This window comes from Sceloporus occidentalis, unplaced genomic scaffold, assembly GCF_023333645.1.
Source record: "Sceloporus occidentalis isolate IW3139 unplaced genomic scaffold, rSceOcc1.0.p SCAF_255, whole genome shotgun sequence".
NCBI lineage: Eukaryota > Metazoa > Chordata > Lepidosauria > Squamata > Phrynosomatidae > Sceloporus > Sceloporus occidentalis.
Genome location: NW_028317235.1, coordinates 611,400 through 626,847, shown reverse-complemented (window position 1 = coordinate 626,847; position 15,448 = coordinate 611,400). Strand labels below are relative to the sequence as shown.

Genomic DNA, 15,448 nt, shown 5'->3' with positions numbered 1-15,448 from the left:
GGAAGAGTACAACATTACCAGTAACATGAACATACATAGCCTGCCAAAAGCAGAATTGGCACCGACATTCAATAAGAGATCAATAGTTTAGCCAGTTAATTAATGATAAATGAGATTGACATATGCAGTGGAGAAATAATTTGAAAGCTTATAGGGAATAGTGTTAAGGAATACATTTTATCCAATAATACCATTTGTAGGAGTCAACATTTCTTTTTTTTATGAAGAACGGATAGTGTTAGACCATCTTAATTGTGTTAAATGAAATGGTGGGCAAAGATATGATTGAGGGTGTTTCAATAGAGGCAATTTATTTTGATTTTGCCGAAAGCATTTGATGCAGTTCAACGTAACAAAATTACTGCTCAAATTGAAAGACACATAGCATTCATCCTGATATGTGCAAAAATGTCAATAGGTAGATGAAAAAAATGTCCTGTGTTCATTTTCATTTGTGGTTGTAGCAGTCCACTTAGAAAGGTAAGTAGAGTGTCTTTAAGCTCCTCTGGTAATGTGCTTTAAAAGACTACATAGTTTATGTGGGTGATTTTGAGATTTATTAGTAGCTTTACCTCTAACATCATGACTTAAGCCTTAATGATTAAACTGTAAAAAAGGTGTTTCTATGACTATGTAATATACCGAGAGAGGGGCGCATGAACATGTGGGAAAACCAAAAAAAATTAAAATAATGGTGTAATAAATTCTGGCCCATCTGATTATACTACACGAAGAACTTTATTCGAATACACCAAAAAAGACAACAAGCTCATCCACGGAGATGGAGAGACAACGGGGATGAAACGTGATGACGCAGTCATAGGAGGACAGCTCCTTTTTAAACGAACCTGCAAGAGACACAGACTTTACTTCAATTTCTCCTGAGGAAGACGACAATTAGCTTGGCGAAACGCGTTGAGATACCTACAGAATTTAAATTACGGACACACGGACTGATCATACGGACATATCACTTACCTTCTGCAGTCTCGGTGGAGACTTTTCCTACCGCTTTTATGCCAACCTGTTTGTAAGTTGCTCTGCTTTATATATTAAACTATTGTTAGTACTTACTGCACCAGTTGTGGTTTTTCATCTGTATTACAGACTCTAAGAAGACACCAAGGTCTTGTTGATGAGCTGCATTTAAAGTCACATTTGTGAATGCAATTCACACATAACTAATATTTTTTGACCAGAATTTATTACACTATTTTTATTTTTTTGTTTTTCCCACATGTTCATGCACCCCTCTCTCGGTATATTGATTCTTTGAACACTTGTGAGGAGTGTTATTTGGGAGCAGCAGAACGTGTAGGGTATATATATATATTTTTTTTATTTTCACATCTACACGTGAAGGTGGTTCTTTTGTTTTCTATGACTATGTAATGTTGACATACACTATATGACTGTCACGCCTACCGTTGACCGGAGCACTCACCGCAGAAGTTCTTCTAGCAGTAGAGGCGTACCAGAGGATACCCCTAGTAATGCTTCCGGGTTTTTGATGATCCCAACAATGAGGAGGCTCCAGAATTGGTAGATATATGTTTAGTAGATAGTCCTTGAGTATGGCAGGAGGAAACTGAAAAATTAGGAGGACCAAACACATGAGATAACCGGGTCAGGGGCGCGATTCGCTAAATAAGTAGCCGAACAAAAATTGCAAGCAGATAAGCCGAGAGCCAAAAACCAGAGCATAGGTTCAGACAAGCCAGGGGTCATACACAGGGCGGGTAGTCCGACAAGCAATAGGTCAAATATCAGAGCAGGTAGTCAGACGGTCCGGGTCATATACACTGGATGAAGCAAACAAAGCCAAATCATAGGACAAAGGAAGGTCGGGATAAGCCAGAGGTCGGTAACACGAAATATCACTTCAGAACAAGCAAAGCGTTGAAGACCAAACCAGGGTACCGAGACAGGGACTTCCGAACTTCTAAATCTGGTGCCGGCAGCCGCAGCGCCCCTCTGCTAACGTCATGCCCACGCCCCCCTCCCTGCAGAAGCATGAGAACACGCCAGCTGCTGCTATAAACTTGATGGTTTGATGGGGTAAATTGCATTGACTGGCTTCAAAGATAACCAAAATAGCACATGGGGAAGACTGACCAGATTTGGAAAAAAATGGTTTTGAAATAGCAAAACGCTACTTGTAGTTATTGCCCAATAACTTGCAGAAGAAAAAAAATAAATCATAAAAACATTGGGTATTTCTAAACGCAATTGAATCTATTTAGCAGGTTTTTACATTAGCTATATTAGATGAGTGAAAGATTTTTTTCAAATAAAAGTGTGAAACAGCCTGTCACAAAGGGTACAAAAAATAAAAAAACAGCCTGGTCTTTAAGAGGTTAAAAATGAGACTTAAATACAGGACCCCAAATTACAGGTTTTATGAATCCTTTCGATGTTGTTCAAATAAAAGTAAATCTTGGAGTTCTGCTTTGAGCAGAGTGGCTACATTGCCACTAAATCTGAGTCTTTTTTAGCAACAACAACAAAAAAAAGACCCCCCTGCCCACGTGACCAATTTCAGAATCCTTTTCAGTTAAGCCATGAATCACCACAGGGGTCCTCTAGGAAGATGACACTTCCTGCAGGCATACATACAGAGTGCATACACAAATAAACTGATTTCGTGGAAAGCCTTCCTAGAAGAGTGAAAGCTGTTATGGCTGCAAACGGGGGATTAACTACATAATAATGTCTATGACATTAGATTGCGATGTCATAAAAGTCCTTGTTGGTCTAACGGTCAGATGTCCCAATACTTTTGTCTATATAGAGTATGTGGTAGTGCTATAGGTAAAGAAATGTAATAGTGGGTATTAGAGTGTGATAAAATAAGAGCCAGTCGCTATTCCTGACATATGTGCTCAGGAATAGTGGGAGTTTGTGTGTGTTTTTGTGTGTGTTTGTTCCAGCTAACCCAATGTGCAGCATCTATCCTAAAACATTCTTGACATGTAGAAAGACTCAAACCTTTGTGGTCCAGTTAGATTTGCTGTTGCAATGAACCACTTAGAAATCTTCAAGGGATGTGCTTTAGGGAATATGTAGTTGTAAGGGGTAACATTGAAATATGAGAAATCTCTGTCTCAAATGAGACCTGGTCCCGTTAAGTGATCTGTCAAAATGTTTAAGTATGCGTGATTAAGGGAATGAATTAGTATCTGTGAATGAATAGTATCTCTGAATGAGGGAATGAGCATCTCTGAATGAGGGAATGAATGAGTATATGAATGAGTAAACAAATGTGTCTGTGATAGCATGGATGTGTAAGGGCATGGTACAGGGAGGCTGTAAGGGATGTGCAGACCCCATGCTACAGGGCAACACTGTATCTGTGCTGGCAGCATCAATACACAAGGGGGGCAGATAACCAGGTTTCAGCATGTACTGGTTGCCTGGACATGATAGGAGTGGGATTGCTGTTAGCAATTATATATATATATATATATATATATATATATATATATATATTAATACTGTGTATGTATGTATATATATATTTCAGGTGGGTGGGTCATTTTCGGTTTTGGTTTCAGTCCAGAATTTTCATTTTGGTGCCTCCCTAGCACCCAGTTAAGTCATACATAAAATAATTTCAAGTTGAAAACTGAAATGCACATGTTTGAATTTTGACCCTGCCACCTTTCAGAAACATGGCATACCCATGCATTTGTGACATTGCTGAATATAAACATTTTCCTCTGTACTTGCATGTATCCTAGGAAAGAAATCTGCTGAAACTCTGCATTGTTTGTGGTAAAATGGTTAAAAAAGGTTTAAAATAACCCTAGAAAATGCTTTGGGTTTGGTACTTTAAAAAAACACTCTTGTTCAGCAGCCTTGGTTTTTTAACCCCTATTAGGGTCCAACTCCCAGCATTTCACATTTTAAAAAAAAATCTATTTTAGCAACAGCGATTCACATAATTAGCTTTGTAAATGAATAAGGAATCCAAACTGCGCTCATTCTATGGACACTATATAAAGGGAACAGATAAACCATCCTCTAGGGCTGTACAGTACATATGTGAAAATAAAGCAGATATCAATATAAAATATTAAAAATTGACAATTAAAAAAGTGATATATATATGAATAAATTGCTGAAGTACAAACAAAGTGACACAACAAATGATGACCATGTGACGTGTATACAAAAGGTGAGTAACTGCAAAATGATTCACAAAACACTATGAGTGACACAATATGTGAATGCACAAGTGAAATCACAATATAATAAAATCTCACAACACCATAAGTCGAGTAAATTGTCCAAAAACCTAAAAGACAATAAAAAAACATGATAACCTAGCACAATATGTTGTTGTAAATAAGCAGAATTGGCAAAAACGTGTTGGAATGCACTCACAAATGAAGCTCCTAACAACATAGGAGCATAGGATGATAGCCTGGAATGCCATATTCCAACAGTATTATTACTTCCTTTTCATATAAAAAAGCAATCACCTATGTAGCGATGATAGCTAATGAGTTTAACCAATTATGTACCTGCCATACCATATTGTCTTCCCATAAATAAATTGGTGTAACTGTAAGTTTGGAAAACAAAATAGTCACATTTAGTTAAGACATGGTCAAACCGAAAAAAGATACCTTCTGTGTATAATATATTTTTGTTTTGAATTATGTTACCTTTCCTGATTCCCCTAAATGTATAGCTCACTCTCTCTTGTCTTATCGGATGTATTTTTACTGGAGTATATCCCAATTTCTCTTTGTGCAGGGACCTATATCCAAAAAACTACCATCTTTTGATCTTTAAAGTTAAGGAATTGTAACCTATATTTTTCCTAGGCCTATGTTTGCGTTGTGTTTTCAGCCATATCTATATTGTCACCTTATTTTTGTGTATTTATTATTACCTTACTTGCCTGTTTACGCACTTTAACTGTTTTAAGAGGTGTTACGTATATGCTCAGTGTGTTTTGATTAATAATATCATCTAAGAGAACCAAGAGTGAATTAGTGAAAAAAACTTTTTTCCCCACCCACAGCCATACAGAATATTTAACACCTGGCTTGGGGAGCCATCTAAAAACATTCTTTTGGCTGAAGTGTTGAATGTCATCAAGCAAGAAGGTCTTCTGCACAATGCAGTATGTGCTGGAAAGGTCCTTTTGGATGGGCTGCAGGATCTCCAGGTAACACTTTAGTATTATTATCCACCAAATAAAGTCAAATACATTAGAAATCCTTGGGAGAGCTGTGGTTGAGGGTCATGTTGTAATGCAACAGACCTCAAGTTCACAGTTAGATCTGCCTAACTGGCTATTGGTGACAACGGAACTGCTTAAATTGGGACAATTGTGAGGTATGCATACAATCTCATACCTACATGACCCCAGAATAGTGAGGACAAACAAAATTTCACAAACAACCCTAAAACAACTGGTATTGGCACCGTGACTGTGGTATATATATGTGTGCGCAGGTTTCACACCTTTTACAGTGACAGGGAGAAGTGCCATCCATAGTTGGTCTCTTTATGGAGCTCCTTACTATAAGTTGTTTTAGGTTTGGCGGTTGTGGGAATATTTATTTTAGTTTCTCATCTGTATATAGTGTAGTTTAAAGGTCTTTTGCTACTTTACATAAAGAACAAGAGAAAGGAAGATATGGAAATACAAACTCATGACAAAATTTGACACCTTTAATTCAGGCCAAAATCATAATAAAGAAATGATGTTGCATTATTCATACAATCAGTCTTACACATAGACCCATGGTCTGTGACAGTCTACAATGTCACAACAGACTGTTGGGGCCAAATGCTAAATTTCACACCAACCTACTAACAGCACATTCATCACATTTGCATTTCCTCTTAATACCACTACAGGAGGGGTGTCCAAGATTTTTCTGCAGTGGGCCACTTCATCAGAATTGTATACGTGCGTGGGCCGCACTCATTTTTCACTGTGAGAAAATATGGCCTTTTGACACAAAACCTTTACTTTTCCTCTCATTGATTTCTGGGCCTAGAAAGTGTTGTGACTACAAATTCAGGATAATTAAAAATGAAATAGTTCTATTTATTCTAGGGATGCACCAAAATGAAAATTCTGGACCAAAACATTCACGGTTCACTTATCAAAACCGAAAATGACCCCCCACCCACACAAGGGGGGCAGCTAGCTAGGTTTCAGCATGTACTGGCTGACTTGGCATGATAGGAGTGTGATTGCTAACAGCAATCACAGTCCCGTCATGCCTAGGTTCCAGCACTTACACATCCAACCAGTAAATGCTGGAACCTAGGCATGATGGGACTGGGATTGCTGTTAGCAATCACACTCCTATGATGCCAAGTCAGCCAATACATGCTGGTACAGGGTGGCTGTAAGTGATGTGCAGAACCCATACTGCTGGCAGCATCAATACACAAGGGGGGCAGCTAGCTAGGTTTCAGCATGCACTGGCTGACTTGGCATGATAGGAGTGTGATTGCGAAGGGGAACGCCCTTCCGATGTCCACCGGTCACCTCCATGAGGGCAGCTGCTCCCCAGCCCAGCATGCTGGCGTCGGACTCCGAGATCTGGATGGGAACCGAAAACTTCACGCCCATTCCAAGTTTACTTCTGGGGTAAGGCAGACCGGATGATGTCGAGCCTTAAGGCGGTGAGGTACATGGTAGTGTAGAGGACCCGGGAAGATCGCCTGAATAGAAGACACGAGTAGACCACCACACGCATGAGTAAGCGGAGGGAGTAGGAGTCCTTCTTGAGCAGGGCGCAGATCTCCTTCTGGATGGCAAAAATCTTTGTCCTTGGAAGCTGCAACATCGCCACCCTGGAGTCTATTTCGAAACCCAAAAGGATGCACTGGCTGGGGTTTAGCTCAGATTCGAGTGCGTTGACAATGAAACCTGTCACGGAGCTGGCTAGTCCGACCGACTACCTCCGCTGTCTTGGGCTCCCTTAGCCTGGGACACCACACTTTCCCCGGTTCCCCAGTCACTAGCCGAGACTCAGTGTAGGGTAAAACCAAACGAAGACTGATTTATTTCTCACGCACAGGACTGGATATATCCAGCAAAACACATATTAACATAAAACAAGATATTGGGGCACAAACCGCCCCCTTAATCTGCCTCCCAGAGACAACAGGGGCAGTAACGAGATTAACAATACAATAGGGGGGAAGACTGATTTATACAACATTACTAAAAGAAGGGTGGTCACTCCCTGGTGGCAGATCCTGGCTGTCTGCTGGAGATAATCCCCTCAACCAGTGATGAGATGATACTGCTGGGGGTAGCCACAGAAGCCTTTACAAACCCAGGGCCCATAGTCAATAGGGAGGAGGCTGGCAGTCAGACCTCTCCAGTGGTCCCAGTGATGGAGGCTTCCGTCACAATTCTCCCTCCTCCGAATTGGACTGACACAGGATGAGACCCAAAACTCCGTAGTCAGTCAGTTTATCAATGCCCTCTCAAAATTGGTGCTCCTGCTGCTGGGAAGATGGGCCGGCTGCGCCATCTCCCGGGTACCGCTGGGGAGTGATGCATCCTGCATCCCCTCCCTGGTGCTCCTGCTGCCGTTGAGGAGGGAGGTCAGGTTTATCCGGTCCCAGAATTAGGTTCTGCCGCCGGGGAGATGGACCGGCTGTTCCACCTCCCTGCTTCCGCTGGGGAGGCGGGTCGGCTGCTGTATCTCCCTGAATTCCTGCAGCTTTGGTAGGTGCTGGGCAGAGGCCAGCGATGCTCTGTCCGGTTGCCAGCACTTCAGCTGGGGTTAGGGAAGCTTGTGGGTCGGCCTGCCGCTGGGGAGGGAGGACCGGTTCCTCCGCTCCCGGACATGTGAGCTGCCGTTGGGGAGATGGGCCGGCTGCCGCATCTCCCTGGATCCCTGTAGCCATTGAAGGTGTGGGGCAGAAGCCAGCAGCGCTCTGCCCTGTTGCTAGCTCTTCAGCTGGGTGGGTGCTAGTGGAGACCGCAGTCCCATCCACTACCCCCAGAAAACTTTCTTCCTTTCCCTGGGAAGGAAAGCCAATTGCAAGCCCTCCCGGACCAACATCCTCAGATGTAAAATCAGTTAGTTCCACAATCTCTGGATCTGGTTGTGGTGTAAAGTCACATAGCTCTGGTATCGGATCTGGATTAGCTGCCCAGTATCCCTGTGACTCAGGGGTGGAGACCGCAGTCCCATCCACCCCGCCTGGATCAACATCCTCAGATGACCACTCAATAACATCCACAAAATCCCTGGACACTGGGGCATTCTGTTGAACACGGTCAAACAGTTTTTTATACGCCTTCTCCAGTTCCCGCTCCTGTGTAATTAAAAAGTCTAAATCACCTTTAAGTCCTAGTGCATCTGGGAGGTCCCACTCCCTGAAATCCCGGATGTCCTCAATCCGCCACTCTGCTGTACTTTCGAAGTCCGGATCCTCCTGAAGACTATCCCATAATAATCCCAGACCACCGAAGTCATAGCCCTCTGGAGAACATTCTTTCGCAGTTCCCCAATATGCTTGTTCTGTATACCACTGCAGAGCCCTATAGTGATTTTCCAGCTCTACGTCCTGTTGGACCATCTTGTCCAATTCGGATACCCATTGCTCCTGGGGTTGCTGTCCCAGGAATGACATCCGTAGTTCCCGATGGTCTCTAATCTTTTGTTTGGAGCTTGGAAGACACTGACCCCGGCATATAACAGCCCTCTGCCATAGTGACCGTCGAACCAGTTGCCTCAGTTTCTGGTATTGTTCTGTAGGCAGGGCAGTGGTGTAGCAGGAGAGGATGACCCGCAGCAGCCCCTGGAATTCTGATACCACATCCATGTCCTCGTCAAGGCGACCGAAGTCTGCCGTCCTGTCGGTCAATCCCGGTAGAAAGTAAGTGTCCCTCAGACTAAGAAGAAATCCCGCCGCTTGCCACCAATGTCACGGAGCTGGCTAGTCCGACCGACTACCTCCACTGTCTTGGGCTCCCTTAGCCTGGGACACCACACTTTCCCCGGTTCCCCAGTCACTAGCCGAGACTCAGTGTAGGGTAAAACCAAACGAAGACTGATTTATTTCTCACACACAGGACTGGATATATCCAGCAAAACACATATTAACATAAAACAAGATATTGGGACACAAACCGCCCCCTTAATCTGCCTCCCAGAGACAACAGGGGCAGTAATGAGATTAACAATACAATAGGGGGGAAGACTGATTTATACAACATTACTAAAAGAATGGTGGTCACTCCCTGGTGGCAGATCCTGGCTGTCTGCTGGAGATAATCCCCTCAGCCAGTGATGAGATGATACTGCTGGGGGTAGCCACAGAAGCCTTTACAAACCCAGGGCCCATAGTCAATAGGGAGGAGGCTGGCAGTCAGGCCTCTCCAGTGGTCCCAGTGCTGGAGGCTTCCGTCACAAAACCCAATTGATGAAGCGTCTGAACCATGAAAAACCATCTGACCCCTAAGGGTGTCCCGACAGCTGGAAAAAAGGATATCGTCGAGGAAAACAATACATCAGATACGTTGAGATCTGGGGGCAGAACTGAGACTGGGTGCAATATGAGTTGCCATACTTGTCTTTCCCAGCGGAATTGAAGAAAACGTCCTTGAGGTCCAACCTAGTGAACCAATCTCCCTCCGACATAAGGTCCCGCAGAAGATGGATACCCTCCATTTTGAAGTGGCGATGAACCACAAAAGCGTTTGGAGCCAGTAGGTTGATGACCAGGCAAAACTCACCGGAACATTTCCGGACCTGGAGTGGCGGGGAGACTAAATCGATCCAATACCCGTGCACCGTCTGGAGGACCCAGGGGTCTGAAGTAATCCAATCACAGTTGTGGAAAAATGCGAGATCCTGCCCGGAACCTGTGGAGGGGACAAAAGACAAGAAACATCTGGATTTACCGAATCTAGAGCGACCCTGGGGAAAACGGTGGAAACTCTGCCTCTACTTCCTCCTCTAAGTGTGAAGGAAGGAACCGCGATAGGCCGGCTGTGCCTGCTTGAAAGCCCTTGAGCCTTGATAGGATGAGCGGCTAGCAACCCGGCCCCGCGGGGAAAAAGAGGGCCAGTCTGGAACACCTTTCTCATGCGCTTAGTGTGGCCTGCCTCCTAAGATTTCTCGGGGTCAGAATCCATACTGGCAGGGGCCACAGGGGCAGGAGGGAGAGTCTGGGCAGACTAGGGTATAGAGGCAGACATCTTAGAAAGAAAAGTCTCCACAGAACTGGAGAACTTAGACTCCAGCCACGCCATAAAGGTATCCTGGTTGGGAGTATCATCCTGAGACATAGTACACAAAAGGAGGCTGGGAGAATTATATATATAATAGGGGCTCACCCTAAAAGACACCCCCTAACCAGGCTTACCCTGGATATAGGCATTCATTACTGATGAAGGATGCAATGCATGCTGGCCCATGAGAGTTTATAAATAAACTGCTCTGAAATAGACAGACACCCTGGCCACAGGGAATATAGAGGGCTCGCCTCAATCAAGACAGGATTAAACCTGTAACACACAATTCTCAGTGTATACCTTGCAGTATGTAAAAAACTAATGAAATATAGAAACCAAGATAGCAGCCAGAGAAAGAACACATGTGGCAGATGTAAAAGAGCTGCCACTTTCAGAAACAGATGTTACTCAAAACACCCTGGCACAGGGAATATAGAGGACTCGCCTCAACCAAGACAGGATTAAACCTGTAACACACAATTCTCAGTGTATATATTGCAGTACGTCAAAACTAATGAAATATAGAAACCAAGATGGCCGCCGGAGAAAGAGAGCACATGCGGCAGAGGTAAAAGAACTGCCACTCTCAGAAACAACAGATGTTATTCAAAATGGAGTGCTCACCTCCAAATAGACAAACACCTTGGGCACATGGAATATAGAGGGCTCACCTCAATCAAAGGCAGGATTAAACATGTAACACACAATTTGCAGTATGTCAAAACTAATGAAATATAGAAACCAAGATGGCTGCCAGAAAACGGGGCAAAGACCCCTACACCAAAGACATACAAAGAATTATAAATTAATATAAGTATAACAATAAAATAACTATAAAGAAAATATAAAGAAAATAAGCACCAAAATATGCATAACAAGCAAAACTATATAAATGTGTGTATACATACATATATATATATATATATATATATATATATATATATATATATATAATTAGACAATAAATATCAAGCAGAAAGAATCATAAACAAATTATCTGACCTGCAGCTACGGTGAGCAGCAAAGAAAGAGGAAGATTAGGGGTGTCTTAGGGTTTATATGCTGCTATACCTTGTTTTTTATTGGTTGTTACCAGTGTTATGTTAACTCTTTCTTTGCTGCTGTCGGTGAGAGTAAAGGAAGATGTGCAAAATAGGAAGCCTCCTGTCTTGCCTTAAAATGATCAATTACATAACAGGTAGCTGTTAATCCTGTGAGCTCCTGTTATCTCTGTGTCCTGGCCATTGTCTGTCTCACGCCAATTATCACTCCACGCCTACACCCCCAATTAATGTAATTATTTATGTCTCATGTCAATCTGTCCTTCCCCTGGATATTGTGTTGCAGGATTTGATCTAATTACTTCCTTCCTGACATGGTAATAAGATCATGTGATATTCGTCTTGCCCCTTTTCTTACTTGTGTATATATAGCTCTGTATTTGGTTTAAATAAAGGAGTCCTGTTTTCACCTCAACATGGGTGTTGCCTGATGCTTGGGGTGGGCTGCTATGATCCTTTATTGTCCTTCTCAGGACAATAGCCACCCTGAGTAGCTAAGCTTCGGATAGCCACAGTGCCAAAGCACCTCCGGTGCAGCGACAGAAGTATCTACAACGCTGGTTCTGCCTGACACTGAAGGGGTTAATTGTTGGTGTCCCGGCAGGAGGAAGCAACATTTGGTGGGAGTACCCAGTCAGGGTACAGGTCGCTCCCGTCACAGTTCCAATATTTGTATCGTATCTTGAGAGGTCTAGTTGTTTCACTTATATACTTATACTTATATACAACAAATCAGATACACTATACGGGTAGTATGACAATTAAAAAAATTATTTACATTAAAAGACTGGCCTATTGTTTTAGAACAAAAGGTGTTCTGCATTCTGAAAATATTTTTACAAGCCTTACAATTTGCAGTTTTATAGTAGCCTTTTTATGACCTAGCCATGTATCTGTATTCTCTTTTATTGGACACTCTTTGTAAACTTGGGACCAATACGCTCTTAAGATTTGGATGGGAGTGTATGATTGGTCCTAAAACTAAATCTGCTTTTAAAATATTAAATTTTTTACCTACTATAGTTTAAATGGATGTTTTCACAATTTTGTTTTTTTCTTGGCCAGAGTTACAATATTTTGTACTGTTTATTAATAGGTTATTGTGCCCTATTATTTTACTCTTGCTGCATAAAATCACTTTGTTTCCATAGGCCGCCTCTTATAAGTATTTATAGGGCAAATATTAAAAGGTGCATGTATTTTTTTCCAAATTTGGCATACTTAACTTGCCTTATACCCCCTATATGCCACTCTGCCCCCAGATATGCCTTATTCCCCCTTTATTTGCCAATCTTCCCCCTGAAATGCTTTATACCCCCTATATGCCCTTCCGACTTACCAATGCATCCCTAGACTTTTCCCCGTGATCCAGGCTCCCTGGTGTCAAGTAGGGACAGCCAGTCGACATTTGCACGCTACCTCTGCTACTACCCGACACTTCCGCTGGGGCTTCTATGACTGAGCAACGGAAGCTCATACCGGTGCTCCTTCATAGAACCCCCAGCGGAAGTGTCGGGTAGCAGAGAGAAGGATTCGGGTCTCCTGCAGCCTGTGAACGTCTGTGTGATGTGCATAGAAAACCTTCACTGCTGCAGGCCGGTACATCCACCAGGGCTTTTATGGTGGAGCACCGGAAGGTCATGTCACTCCGGCGCTCCTGGCAGAAGTGCCGGCAGCAGCAGAGGTTGTCTGCGCGCATTACGGAGATGCTCACCAGCTGACAGACATTACATTACATTTATTTATAACGCGCCCGCAGATTCCGCAGCGCTGTTACAGTCAGTAGAACAATTTAGAAACACATACAATAACAAACTGGTGCAAAGGAGGAGAGGACCGCTTGGATAGGGATGAGTTGATCTGGTTCCAACGATGTGTTGAAGCTGTTGATTGTTCAGATGGCTTGATTATGATGATGGTTGAGAGTAATGGTAAGGAATGTTGTATGCTTCCCTGGACAGGTGGGTTTTCAGACAGGAGGGTCCAGGTCCCCTGCAGCGCTGCGGGGGATTTGAATCTTAGTCTTGTAGCCAGAACGAGTGTTGAATGCAGTCTTCCATTCATCATCAGCACGGATACAAATGAAGTTGTAAGCCTCCGTAGCCTTGGTCTCCGGAATGGATAACGGATAGACTTGACCTCTGGGTGGCATGGTAGCAGGAAGAACGTCGATAGGGCAGTCATAAGGTCTGTGTGGGGCACATCCGTGCTGACGATGAAATGATGACTTCTCTGCCTCCTTTTTGTGGAATACGTCCGCAAAGTGCTGGTACTGTTTTCGAAGCCTTAAGAGTAGTCAAGAAGTGTCACTCCTCCTTTTTTGGAACAGGATCTTACTAAATGACCAGCTGCTCTGTAGTACATACTTTCTCCTTCTAGACCTCTCCTGTTCAGTGAGTCTGGTGGCTCCCAACTGCATGGGTTCCTTAAGGGGCGGAGGGCATAGGTGGGGAAACAAACTCTGAAGCGAGGCGTATGTTAGGTCATCTTCCCCTCTCTCTCTGTGATTGTCTTCCTCAGAGTCTCAGATCAATATGAGTCACATACACGATTACACTGTCCAAGTCAGTAGTTGTCTCTGGCAGCTATCTCATCCTTTAGAGTATGAGACAACCAATTTAAGAAGGCTGTGATCGATTCCTCGTTAGTCCAGTTCATCTACGCCATCAGCGTGCAGCATTAAACAGCATAGTCCATGAGGGAGCAATCACCTTGCCGAATAGTGAACAATGGGGAAGAAGTGGTGGACTTCCTACTGGGAACGTCAAAAACTGATTGCAGAGCCATCACAAATTCAGAGTAGAAGCGAAACGGTGGGGCGTTTCTCTCCCAGAGAGGAGAGGCCCACCTCCCTACCAGTAGACAGGATCAATGGATGACAAGTCGAGGTCAGGATACCAGAGAATCAATGTAAATGAGGAAACAAGCCGAGGTCAAACACAAAAGGACTGCCGAGGATAACGCTCACTGAGGAAGCACTATTGGCATAGGCGACCATCAGAGGGCAAGGATCATAGGAAACCAGAAGGTTTAAATAGGAACAGGAATGAAGGGGCATGGAATTCAGTTTGGCACCAAAATTAGTCAAACATCACTTTCTGTTTCAGGATCTGCGGCCATCTTGTGTGTGGCGTAATCTCCCATTTTAAAGTAATGTAGTTCAGGAGGTTGCACTGGATGGCACGCATGCACAGAATCTTCAGTATCAGGACCTGACTGTGGCAAGAAGGGAGGTCTCGCTCTCCTGCGTGGCCGTCCCGATGGAGGTGGGTGAGAGGTGGAGGGAGGTCTCCCCCTTCTCAGTGGAGGCTGCGGCGGTCGTAAAGTGGAGGAGGGTTTCCCTCTTCTCCGTACTGGCTGCTGTTTGAGCGGTTGCAAGGTGGAAGGTTGCGAAGGAGGAAGCTAGCCCTCTTCTCCGCGGCGGTTGCTGTAGCGGTGGCTGAGAAGAGGAGAGGGGTCTTAGCGTTATATCTTCACAAAAAATTCTTGCATGGAAAGAGTTAAAATACTGTTAAATGCCATGGGGTGTCTAGTTTAAAAAAAAAATTATGATTTGATGGGGTAAATCGAATTGGCCCAAAAATAGGATATAGGCGCAGACTGACCAGATGTCTCAAAAGTGGCCTTTAACCTCCCAAATAACCCGACTAACCCATGGTTTAGTGGTATTACTGTACTTGTGAAATGTTGTTTAACACATATTGGGGTGTTGTTTGACAGTGACTTTTACCAGGAGAGGTAACTCCATATGTATAATATGTGTGGGGATAAAAAAAATACCACCACAAATTTTGACAAAGGCTGCTGCTTTTTTGCCCTTTACATAAAGGGCAAACCCCTCCTATTTTTCTGCCTCCTCTATCCTTTCTATGTAACAGAAATCACAACATCCTAATCATTTTGCCGCTAAATTCTCATTCTCACTAGTTACCATTGCTGTGAGTTTAAAAATCTTATTCTCTAAGCTACAGGCATTTGAGAAAAATAAGGCATACAAACCTACATACCTACATACATAAATAATGTATGGAAAGACAGCATAGCAGGGATAGATCAACACATTATAACACAAACACAGCTTTGCATGTATAGATCAATTGAAATTCATATGTGAACTCAGCATGGAAGGCATAGAATCAGACAAACAAATCCT

General features: G+C 43.4%; 1 protein-coding gene across 2 annotated transcripts in view; it reads left to right on the top strand.

Moving 5' to 3' along the window:
* LOC149275960 (4-aminobutyrate aminotransferase, mitochondrial-like) overlaps nucleotides 1-15,448 on the top strand; it is a 280,567-nt gene that overhangs the window by 240,932 nt on the left and 24,187 nt on the right. For both annotated transcript variants that reach the window (XM_089504079.1, XM_089504080.1), the window contains one exon: nucleotides 5,033-5,179. In XM_089504079.1, coding sequence (XP_089360205.1) covers nucleotides 5,033-5,179 — 147 coding nt within the window. The remainder of the gene's footprint in view (nucleotides 1-5,032; nucleotides 5,180-15,448) is intronic.